The 12955-nt window shown below is 33.0% G+C and overlaps 1 protein-coding gene across 1 annotated transcript in view; it reads right to left on the reverse strand.

The window, feature by feature from the left end:
* Nucleotides 1–6855: 6855 nt before the first annotated feature.
* LOC126883379 (zinc finger protein 91-like) overlaps nucleotides 6856–12955 on the reverse strand; it is a 250150-nt gene continuing 244050 nt past the window's right edge. Inside the window, exons 10-11 of the mRNA XM_050648903.1 lie at nucleotides 10147–10394; nucleotides 6856–7148 (exon numbers count right to left, since the gene is read on the reverse strand). Of these exons, the coding sequence (XP_050504860.1) occupies nucleotides 6872–7148; nucleotides 10147–10394 (525 nt within the window). The 3' untranslated portion in view covers nucleotides 6856–6871. The remainder of the gene's footprint in view (nucleotides 7149–10146; nucleotides 10395–12955) is intronic.

The raw sequence follows: 12955 nt of genomic DNA on the forward strand, positions 1-12955 counted from the left end.
GAGAAAGCGCATTAGTGGATATCACAGAAGGCCGGGAGAAGTATCTGTCAGCTTGATTGACAGAACAACAGAATAATGAATAACAATCGACGAATAAGAGAAAATAACTCAGGCAGCCTCAAGCTGAGTGGTTTGGTTATTTATGCCTGCGAGTTCTTCGGCATGGACCCCTGGGGCTTTATTCATCAATTGGACGCGAGATGTGTGTGCAGGGGCGGGCTGGGAGATCGTGCGTTGCAGGGCCGGTGTCTTTGATATTAAATAAGGGGTTGATAAGGTTGTAATAATGTGTAATTAAATTTTTTGATCATTTGTCATGTTGATAAAATCGCAAATTGCCTAAGATCAATGGGAAAGTAAATGTTTCATATAAAGGTTAATATCGGCAAGGACATTATTGGATTTCACATTGAGTGAAAAATTAATGTTATTCCTTATTATTTATAAATGAAAAATTACATTCATTCTGTCAAATACTTTCTTCTCCGTCTACTTCCATACCGTTGTCGATCAATGGATATAATGTTGGCTACCATATTCGCTATCGTAACTTTATTTACAACAGCTCTGAGTAATGATGCAGGCCATTTTCCTTACCATTGTCTTAGATCTTTCAGCCATGATGTTCTGCTTGTACCTGGACCACGTTTACCTTGAATCTTTTCATATTTTTCAGAGTGTCTCATAACGTGACTGAAGCATTCCAGATTGCTTCTCTTACTTCTCGTATTTCTTTGTAGATGCTAATAATTTTTCTAAATCATGATAGACTTTTTCCATTTCTTCTTCTTTATATTCTTATATAGGTACACACCTATGCTTGTAATATATTCACATTATTTATCATTGTTATTTGTATTTGCAACATTAGTATCCTCTCTGAGAATAGGACGCTGTCTTTTACACCGTTATCTGTTTCCGCACCAGTTTTGTGTTTTGAACTTCCTTCTCCTGAATAGTATACAATGTGATCGTCTATCTATAGTTACTTTTCCAGATCCTTGTCATCTCATTTCACTTATTACAACTATACGTACGTTCTTCATTTCATTTACGGTGTTGCGAACCGTATTTTTCTTTCTTCAGAAAATGTATTCATGCTTCTAGCTCATGGGGAGATTCTTAGCACTCCTACTCCATTTAAGGAGCGTCCGTATTCGGGGCCCTTGTGGCCTTGTATATATCAGCCATTTGCCATTTCCATGATTGTTTCTTGGGAACGTTAGGTTCTAGGTGGTTTCCCGTTGACTTCCTAGAGTGTGTAGTAGGTAGATGGAAATATAGTGACTCGTCTGCCCCCGGAAACCAAATAGGTAGCTATTTGGTGTCGGAAGAAACAACAGGGTTCAAATCCCAAATATAACGTAACTACCACAAAACAGCAAGGGGAAAAACAAAAACAAAGGGAAATTGACATCAGAATATTTTTCTTTCAATTAACTTTTTCTTCGGTGTTTAGCTTGGTTTGGTTTCTCTATTGTTGCTTTCTTTGCTACCTGGAGTGTATTCTTTTTGGTTCACATATATCGTGAAAACAATTTTTTGCCTTAGGTATTTTAGCCACGAACGGAATCAAGTTTATTTTATCTAGTAATTAACGTGGCACTTATTGGCATATTGGTCTATTTATTGACTCAGTGAAGTAAAGATTTAAAAGCTGTTTTACCCTATAAAGGTATTTTATATTTTTTCCCATTAGAATTTCTGTATTCTTGACAGGAACTTATGAGATAACTTATAATTTATGCCTCTCCGATGATGACTCCAATAATAGTCGAAAATCGTCGATTCAGACTTCAGAGTGCTGGACTGCGCTCCCTGTTCTAAGTGAAGAATAAGATTGTTTTACCTTCGCATTGCAACTGAATAAAAATGGTATACATTTTTATTTTAATTTATATTAGTATTACTCCTATAGAGTAAATAGGTCCATTTTCACGGGGGTTGTGAATTGCAACTTTTTAGAATTCCCTCCCTTTGTCTTCACTGCAGCATCCATCTGGCTTGCAAACTTTAGAAGCCTTGGGGTGTTACCAGAAAAATGGACCAACAAGTTTTTCATTTAAAAATCGTTTAGTAATATTTTTAATATTTTTCAATATTATAAATGTTGCTATTAGGGTTGAAAACTTTACCTTTCAATTGCCGGATGACGCTAGTCACCTAATCCATATACGTCAGTTGCAATGTGGGGATAAGCTTTCAAGGTTTGGTCACTTCGAGCAGAGAGCAGCAGGCCTACTCCTCTCCGATGATGACTCCAATAAGAGTCAAAAATCGTCGATTCAGAGTGCTGGACTCCGCTCCTTGTTCTAAGTGAAGAATAAGATTGTTTTGCCTTCGCATTGCAACTGAATAAAAATGGTATACATTTTTATTTTAGTTTATAAATTATCAAAGGTAATACCACTCGTCCTCTAAATTTTATCGATAAATTTTTTTGTTTTCACGAAAACTTCTTTATTTGGTAAAATTACGAAAACAAACCGAATGATAAAATCACGAGTCCGAAGGACGAGTGATTTTATGCATTTCGGTTTGTTTGAGTGATTTTACCCTAAATAAAGAAGTTTAAGTATGAAAACGAAAAAATTTATCAAGCAAAATTTAGAGGACGAGTGGTATTTGAAAAGATTATTTTGTGAACCAATATGTATTATTAGTAAATACGGGCATCTGTGAAATATTTTTAAGACAACTAGGATCAATGTCTTAAGTAGGTTATAGATAAATTATTTTATGATTTAAAAATGAACCAATTTATTTAATATATTGTTAATACATAAAAAACTGTTTAAATCGAAAATGAACAATTATTAAAAACACAATTTTTATAACTAATATGAGATTTTCCAATGTCGTTCGTAACGTCTAATCTGTCGTCACTTTCAGTATCATTAATTACAGTCGCAGTTGATGTACTGGCAATGCACTCAGTTGTAGTAGTTGTTCTAAGTTTATTAATAATTTTTTTATGATGTTCTTCATTAACTTTTAAATAAGGTTTTAACGAAGAAGCTGTGGCATGTCCAGTTATTTTTATTGCCTCCTGTTCTTGAATTCCTGCCTTAACAAGATGATATACTTACTACACTGGATCGGCTTGAATGATTTGTTATTTTTCGGTTTTGTGTGTCCAATCCGCATTTTTTTGCAGAGTTCTTCAACCATTTAGCCATTTCATTTGGTCCAATGGGAGTATTTTTATACCATATTTCATTACCTGTTTGCCAGTATGGATTTGGGGTAAGGAAAAATCTATCGCTGGTAATATTTTTACCACGCTTCTCCATAATTTTTTTATATAGTCTTATTGGGCACCTTTCTGGATCTTTAATGTTTGGTGTCAGCCATTTTGAATCCGAACACTTTTTTTGACCACCTTGGCATGTTTTGGTAAAAATTGGATTATATTCAGTCCTTCCTGTTTCTTTGCCGGCATTATTTATTTCATATTTGAAATAATCAATTCTACAATGAACACCCTCACCACCGCGCCATGCAAACTCGTAAGAGACAACATGAAAAAATTTCATCTCTAATCCAAGCGGATTATTTTCATCGCACGAGTCTATAATACTCAAATGCTCTTTTTCATCCAGCGCTACAGCACTTTGTTTTCTTTTTTCGGGACGACTTTGTAACTCTTTCCTTTTTGCATTTCTCACGTCTCTTGCCTTCTTAAATTCAATGTCGATAAATGGGTTAAAACTTATATTAAACTTTTGAAAAAATTTGAAAAATATTTTTCTTGAATCATTTTGGCTGTTACATTCCAAATAGTTTTAACAGAGTATTCCTTGTAATCTTCACCATTCATTTTCTTCATATTCATTCCCCAATCTTCAAGAACTTTTGCAATTTCTTGAATACTTGTATTATCATTCAACTGATAGTTCCTTACTGTGCAAAATTGCTCAAATTGTGTCCAAACAGACCTTTTTGTCTTAATTGTATTTTGAGGCGTATTATTTTTTAACAAATCTTTAATTTGTTCATGATTATTGTCACCAAATCTAACGCTAACGTCCATTTTGTTTAAATTAAATTATGACGATGTTAAATCGCGAAAATTTAAATCGGTCAAAATTGCGCGGGCTACTTGCTTCGTGGTCTTACCCAGCTACGCTGGGTGAGTTCACCACAGTGCAGTGGTGTAATTGGTTTTGCCTAACCCCCAGGTGAATGCATTATTATTCACCCGTGTTTTTGTAATAATAAAATAGGAGAATGTAATTTTAGAATTATTTTACTAATTCTACTAATATAATGTGTATTTTAAAAGTAACTATTGTTCCAAAATATTACGTTGTAAATATTCGAATCCTTTTATATGATAACACTGGTTTGTTGAAATCGGCAACAAAATAGAAGAATTAGTTCTGTGTTCTGTGTACAGTTTACATCGGTTCTGTTTGACGTTTATTAAAAGTTTATAAATATTTATTTTGAACATAAAAACTGTAGAAAATCTGAGTATATCGTGGTTAGTGTTTTTAAAATATCTATGTACCAGGGCTGTTCATAAATTAAGTTAGTAAACACAGGTATGTACGTATTATTTGAAATTTAGGGTACCTTAAGTTTTATCAGGGAAGAGACTGTTTTATCAAGGAAGAGGCTGTTTTATCAGTATTACACTCAATGATTGGCTAGAACGACGCGTGGTGATTGGTTGAAAAAGCAAAAACGTCAGAATTTGACAGGTGAAAAAAATAATCCTTTAAAAACTCAAATATGAAGATCTATGGGACCTTCGATACCTACCAAAAATCACTTTAGTCAATAGGGTTTTTCATCGACTGTCATTTGTTTCGAGCTTCTGTCATGTGTCACATAATATTGATATATCTACGCCATACGTCTTTGGTTTGTATCATTGATATATACCAATAACGTATGACGTAGATATATTAATATTATGTGACACATGACAGAAGCTCGAAACAAATGACTGTGAATGAAAAGCCCTATGGAGAGTTAAGAGCAATGAACTGTCAATACGGATGGAATGGCCATGTCCCATTCAAATAGTGAAGCAAGATTGACACCAACATACAAGAGAGAGGTCCTAGAGAGAGACAGACAAGGTGTTGGAGAATTTGACAGGCCGTGTAATTTGAGTTGCCTATATAAATGGACCAGATTGAATCAGTATTTACAGTTCGTTGAATATTTTAACTTGGCTAAGGCCTAATGCTGATTGGCAGTACATATTTCAAAATTTAACCACTTTTTTGTATTTAGGGGATAAATAGAGTACACAGTGCCATACTTGGTGTTTAGATACTTTTCAGAATTGTTATTTGTATTTATCAAAACAAATACCTACTTTCATAAAGTATTTGGGAGTTAAATAATTTTAAAACTATTTAAATACTAAATTAGTGACTGTTTTATACAAAGTGAAGAAGTCCTTGATTATGTTTTATGTTACTTTAATAGACTTTTATATTTCCCCGATTTAAGTTGATATAGGCAACTCAAATTACACGGCCTGTCAAAGTTTCCACCACCTTGTCTGTCTCTCTCTAGGACCTCTCTCTTGTATCGTGGCTGCATTAGTTGTCTTTGTGCCTATTCCATCCGTATTGACAGTTCATTGGTTAAGAGCCAAGGACGTTTACAGTTTACAAAAACAATGATATTAATGAATACGGTTTGGACTACAGTTGAGTTATCAAGAGAAAGTTTGGGCTCCTCATAAAGTATACAAAAGAGATTTAAAAAAACAATGTTCTCCTTCCTCCCCTTCATATAAAGCCAGGTGTTATGAAACAGTTTGTTAAATCTATAAAAAAAAAACGGTGAATATTTCAAATAGCAGATCCAGATCTCTTGGAGACGAAATTATAACAAGGTATGGGCCAAATATCAGAAGACTTCTAGTGGATCAAGAATTTGCCAACGCCATAGCAGATCTCCAGAGTGAAGGATGGCTCGCAATTAAGGATATTGCGGGGAAATTTTTGGCAACAATAAAATTCCTGATAATAAAAATCTAGTCGAAAAAATGCTAAAGTCTTTTGAATCTTGAGTTGTCTTATTAGCCTAAACTTAGGTACATTTTCTCCACTCCGAGCTGGACTATTTTCTTACGAATTGGGGACTGTGAGTGAATAACAAGAAGAACATTGCCATCAAGATATCAAGGAGATGGAAAGAATATATCAAGAGAAATGGAAAACAAAACTGGTAACAGACTACTGCGGGATGCTGCAAAAGGACGTCTCAGATAAATTTATATGCGAAAATGTAAGAAGAGGAGTATCACAGTAAAGAAAGGATTTTAGGCAAATTCGCAAGCTCAACTGAATTTAAAATATATCTTATAATAAACATGACTTCACATATTTTGACATGTACTACGTAAATCTCTTTTGAGTACCTAATACCATTGGGAAAAACAGAATAGAAACCAATTTGTAAAAAAAGTGATGTACATACTACGAGAAAAAGGAGGTGCTTTTTGAATTCAGCGAATCGCAAACTCTATAAATCAGTTAAAATTTTTATAATTTTTTTTTGCAGACCTGTGTTATTTTGCCATTTTTGTGCTTATTTCCATTTCTGGGTCAGTTTCCGTTTTTATTTATTTGTGTTGTGTGCTTTATGTCGAGTATTTTGAACCCTTCATATTTTATGAATATTCTTCTTACATAGTTTTCCCTCTATAACTATTTTTTGATAGCCTATTTTTGTGTTTTCCCCTTAAATTTTGATATCTTTATTATCAGACAGAACGAAAGCGACACTTACATACAAAAGTAAACAACCTTAGAAAAATCATATTATTATTCCTTCTATAAATTTATGTAGGTATATAAAATCAAATATAAAATAAAACAACTCAAATACTTTAGAACTTTTATTAAAAATGTTCTTGGAACAAACTTTCACTATCACTTTCGAACGGTATCAACGTTCCTGACGTTTCCTCCACGCCGTATCTTCCAACCAAACTCCACGAATCCTGAAGATTGTCCACAGCAAAAGAGTCGTACTTTGGAATGATCAGTCTTTCTATGGTCTGGTCTTTGTTTGACGTCGATGGAGCGTCAGATTGGCAGACCACAGGATCGTCGTCTGTATTCAGCTTCGACAGTTGTTCTTTCATATCGTCGGTGGAGTGAGGTTGTCCAATAACACTAAAAATAAATAAATTGAATTATTTGAGTGGCTTCACAATGAAACATAAATGAAAGACACAACAATATATATAACAAAGATGTGAGGATATTAAAATAGTCCTAACGAGAATCACTATAGATTTATTAAGCACTTAAAAAAGAAACAATACCAATATCAACAGAACAGACCAAGATAGGTCGATTTGTATGCATTGCAAAGAGGTGATGGATCCAAAAGTTATGACAAAAAAAGAAAAAGAAAACAAAGGAAAAGAAAAATCCGGAAATCTGGGCGTCTGGATGTTTGAGCCAGCGATAATGCCGGTGAACAATCTTGTAGTTGGAATCGCTTTTCACCACGGACACCACTGCGTACACCTTTACCAACACCGCAAAACCGAGATATAGATGAAAAAGAAACGAGGCATGTGTGCTTCATAAAATATGGCGATTCTCCAAGAACCCCACCTTCAGCAGATTCTTTAATACCACAAAAATCTTATCAGCTCATCGCAGAAAAGGAAATCTCACATAATGCTGCTCGCTCTGTTCCTGCAGTAAATTAAATAAAAAATCGACCCCCTCTTGTTCGTACATTAACATGAATTTCAAAGTATCCCATGAACAAATAGATCCCCTTCCTCACATCGAAAGCAAATTGAATGCTGAAGATAAATATAGAAAAGGAAAAACGGCTGTGGTTTTAAAGAAAACCTTATAAAGAACAACTCGAAGCATGTATATTGTATATAGAAGAGGCCTATTAAAAAGCCTAAACTAAACTTGGAAGAACACCAAAAAGTAAGAAATACCAAAGAAAAAATAATAAATGTATCACTATCACAGAAAAGAACAAAAGAAAAGAGACAGCAGTTTACAAGAAGAGGAAGACAATGAAGCAACTTGAATTTACTGCACAGTATAGTAGCACAGTAGCAAGAATGACTATAGCTAATTAGACATAAAAAGGAGTCAATGGTAAAGTTACTCGTAAAAAACGATAGATACGAGTAGCAAACTTTAGTCAAAGAACTTTATCTGTTCAGTTTTGGGCAACTCTCTCCTATACAGTAAAATTTACCAAATTTTGTGCTTCTTTGATAGAAACTAAACCATATAGTCCAAGTAATGAAGCTCAAAATAGGACAAAACCTCGCAATTTTTACAGAATGGATCGAATTGCTGGAAAATTTGAGAATAAGTAGTGGATAGTCCAAGGATCAAAATCTATATGATGCCGAAAGGCGCTTTTTATCATGGGGGTCGTTGCTACCCCACTTCGGGGGTGAAATTTTTTTATTATATTTTGACAACAATAGTTGGTAAAAACATTCATTCTAAGCAAAAAACGTTCTATACATTTTTTTGATAAAATTAATAATTTCCGACTTATTCGCTATCGAAAGTGTTAGTTTTAAATCGAAAAAATCAATGTTTTAATCAGTTTTCTGCTAATAACTCAAAAAGTTATCGTTTTATCAAAACAAATTTGCTTAACAAAAATGTACCTTTTCAAATAACAAACAAAACCATTTTTTTATTTTCTTTAAGACCAATAGTAATCGAGCTATACTTTATTTTATGTTAGCTCTTCTTCGTCAAATGCTAAAAATTGTAGTTTCAAAGTCAAAAGACGGAAAAACTATGCATTTTTCGAGGATAACTTGTTTAAACTAATTTAAAGTATTTACAAATATCTATCTCCAGAAATAAAAAAGTCTCTAGCTGAAAAATTAAGTGACTTATAATGAAAAGAATGTCAGTCTACTTTTTTTCAGCGAAAAAGTGATCGGAAGCAACCCCCTAATCACCACCCTAATTAATAATAGTCATTGACCTTATTTGGTCTTCTTTAATTATATATTATTAAGAGGTTCTAGAAGTTTGACCGGCTTATAATGATTAGTTTTTAAAAAAATGGAGTTAAAAGCGAATAACGAATTTTTGGAGTTTGGTAAAAAATGCTCTTTTCTTCAGAATAGAAAGATTAGCATCAGAGATACGAAAAAATGGTTTAATATGAAATTGTAGCTTATTTAATTTCTAAGAACTTGGTTTGCAAAAATTTTTTCTACGGCAAAAATTGAGTGAGCTATTGACAATTAAAACGTGTAATAACATGCAAAAACCACCTTTACCAACCCTTTCAAAGTCACCAATTTTTGCGACTGAGGATTTTAAAAGGATTTAATATTAATAGCCTAATAGACCTTTTAAACACCTACAAAATTCTTTTTTACTAAACTTTTTAAAATAAAAAAGTTACGGTTAAAAAATCAATATACTTATTTTTTGGAAAAAAAAGGAGAAATAAAATTGGAAGCATAATAATGTAAGTTAGCGGTGTTTTTAGTCATTGGCCTAATTCAGCCTTCTTTATTTATGTATTAGTAATAGATTCTAGAAGTTTGACTGGCTTAAAATGATTAGTTTTTAAAAAACTGGAGTTAAAAGCAAATAACGAATTTTTGTAGTTTGGTAAAAGATGTCATTTTCTTCAGAATAGAAAGATTAGCATTAGATATATAAAAAATGTTTAAATATTAAATTGTAGGTTATTGAAGAACAAGAACTTGGTGTTAAAAATTTTTTTTTATGGTAAAAATTGAGAGAATAGTAAATGAGTATATTATATCGAAAAACATTGATTTTTTCGATATAAAACTAACACTTTCGATAGCGAATAAATCGAAAACTATTAATTTTATCAAAAAAATGTATAGACATTTTTTTGCTTAGAATGAATGCTTTTATCAAGTTTTGCGGTCAAAATATAATAAGAAATTTCCACCACGAGATGGGGTGGCACCCACCCCCATCGTAAAAGCGCCTTTCAGCATCATATAGATTTTGATTCTTGGACTATCCACTACATATTCTCAAATTTTCAAACAAATCGATCCATTCTGTAAAAATTTCGAGGTGTAAAGTTTCGGTTCCTGGACTAATAATGTACTACATATTGCTCTTTGGGGAAACTTACGTTTCCCCAAATTTTAAGATATACTGTACGTACCTTTGACCAGTAATTTCAACAAAACATTGAATATTGTCATCTTGTACGTCGTAGATGCCTGCAATGTACGACGTGACCTCCGTATTATTGTTGAACATTTCTTGATGTTTCGTTATCAAATGGACCCTAAACTCTTTGGCAAAGTTACTTTGAAACGGTTTGGATGACACTTCTGTGCAAAACCGACATTCGTAGATGAATTTTCCAGCATGCTTGTTTGTCAACAGAACGTGCTTCCTTAAGTTTTCCTAAAAGTAAAATTAGTGTGTATTAGAATGTGTACTATCAGATCAATATATTGGAATAAAATAATATTGTGACGCTATTAGATGCTCCTAGACCGCCGAAGATTCTGGCCGTTTATTGTAATTCGAATGTTGTAAACAAACCTTTTTATTACCTGTAAACATCCTTTTTAGACGCTTCGGAGATGATTTATTACCTATCTGTGTAAATATTATTTATTTTTTTATTCTAGAAAAGTATCTTCTGATTCTAGGTTTTTCGAAATGTTCGATTTACCTGTTCTGATGTAAATAATTCTTAACCCCTAGATTTGACTAGAAAAAGGTTGTTTGTTTTATGAATATTCGAGAAGTATTTATTTTAGTATTTAAGGATGCAAAATGCATGTTTGGGACAGTCTAATAAAGCCGTGTTTTCGAACGTATGTTTTGCCGGTATTTTTGAATAGATAATTTTGTAATATAAATTAGATACTTATTGTTGTAATAAATTAAGTGTTAAGCTTTTATTGTTTTTGTAGTTAGTTCTGTAATAATAACGTGAAGTAAGTCTTTTTATTTAAATTAATATAAGTATTTTTATTTAAAAATAAATAAAGTCAATTCAAAATAAATATTAGTGCTAAAAATGAAGTTAGTTAAGTCACTCACGCGTAACAATATAATGTCCAATACATATTATTTCAGTCCGGCAATCCAACGAGCTAATCCAGTACAGTGCTGAACTATATCAATCATATCGTCTACAGTTGACGTTCACCCTATTCCAGTGGCGCTGGAATGGGCAAGCGAATGGGCGAATGAAAAATAGACCTCGATTATCAAGCGTTGGCTATCAAATTGGCTATAGTAATGTTGTTGACGGCAGCTCGGAAAAGGGATGCGGAGGATCTGTTAAACCATTCTCTCAGGTTTCTAAGCCTTCTTTCTAAGGTTCTTCTTTGACTTGGCCCTATTCTTCCGTCTACTTTGCCTTGTATTATTAAATGGAGTACCTATATTATAATTACAAATTATTTACAAATAATAATGGGTAATCGATTTTTGTTAAAACCTTTGTTAGCCGGTTTTTTCTTCCTGAAATACATTTTCATTAGAGCCAGTAGTTGTTTTTGGGTCTACCACAGGATGATTTGATAATTACTGTTTTGATGTTTCCGTTGTGGTTTTAGTAATATCTAAGTAATCTAAATACATATCTGCTGGTTGGGTTGGTTTTATGTAAACTTTGATTGCCTACCCGGTATCCTCTTTTCTGATTAACACATCCACAAAAGCTAGTGAATTGTTGTTTTTTATCCACGGCAAATTTTATTGATTCTTCTTTATTGTTATGTCCATCAGAAATTTATTCAATGGTTTATGAAGCTAAATGGAGAACACATCATCTACATATCTACACCATACGCGGTGGGTTAATTGTCCTGTTTGTGTAGGGGAGATGGGGGTAATGAGAGCCAGTGGGTAATGGGAGCCACCATATTATTACGGATTGGAATGCCTTAATATAATTGCTGAACGCACTCTACGGTTGATCTTGAGCTGTGATGGCTCATAGATACTGCGATTATTTAAATTAGTTCGTATTAAACTGTTCACCGAAGGTGAGTGAAATTGCGCAATATTGCTCTAGTGATACGTGGTAACTATTGGCACTGCTAGTACTACTGGTTTTTCTCAGATCCAAATTGTTTTATCACTGTAGATTCGTAAGAGTATGTAGTTTCATTGCATCAGATCTGATTTTCTGTTAAATTATGTTGTGTTTTATTTTAAACATTTTAAATAAAAAATGCACCTTGGGGTACTGAGAGCCACTGTGGCCTCTATTACACCAATGTGGTAAATACAATGGTTTTACCAATATGGTAGTAATAATGTTAAGTATAAAGTGGTATAATATCATAAAACAATGTGGAAATACCAAACAATTAATAAAAAGAGCGAACAAAAAAAAATGAAAACAGTCCTAAAGGAAAACCATGCAGAGAGCCCTAAAGGATATTTATGTTTGTAAGTTTTGTTTGAACAAGCAGAATTAGAGTATTTTTATCATTTTTGTTTTTGTTTTTATCATTTTTCTTAGATTTAGGTTATTATATGGCCTTTGTTGGTAATTAACTTTACCTTTACTATTAAAATAACTGATGGCTCCCATTACCCACATGGTGGGGTAATGGGAGCCACATCCTGTTTTTTAAATTTTTTTAAATATATTTAATTATAATTAGCGTTTTTAAAAAAAAATGTCACGTATAACAAAACTATACATGTAAAGGTTCCTATATAAATTTTTAAATTTGTTTAAAGGCTAATAGTATGGTTTAAATAAAAATATTTTCTTAGGTGGCTCCCATTCCCCCTCTCTCCCCTACTCAAAAACTTAATAATTCGCAATCACAACATCAAACAATTATTATTATTTAATCCCCAAGGGGGGGATGTATACATATATCGAAAACTTCTTATAGCCCGTAAGTGTCGAGGTGTACAAGCACTTTTAAAAATTTTCTACAAATTTACGCCACTCTTTTCTGTCTCTAGCTAGGTCCTTCGCCTCATTC

The sequence above is a fragment of the Diabrotica virgifera genome, chromosome 4 (assembly GCF_917563875.1).
Source record: "Diabrotica virgifera virgifera chromosome 4, PGI_DIABVI_V3a".
NCBI classification, from domain to species: Eukaryota; Metazoa; Arthropoda; class Insecta; order Coleoptera; family Chrysomelidae; genus Diabrotica; species Diabrotica virgifera.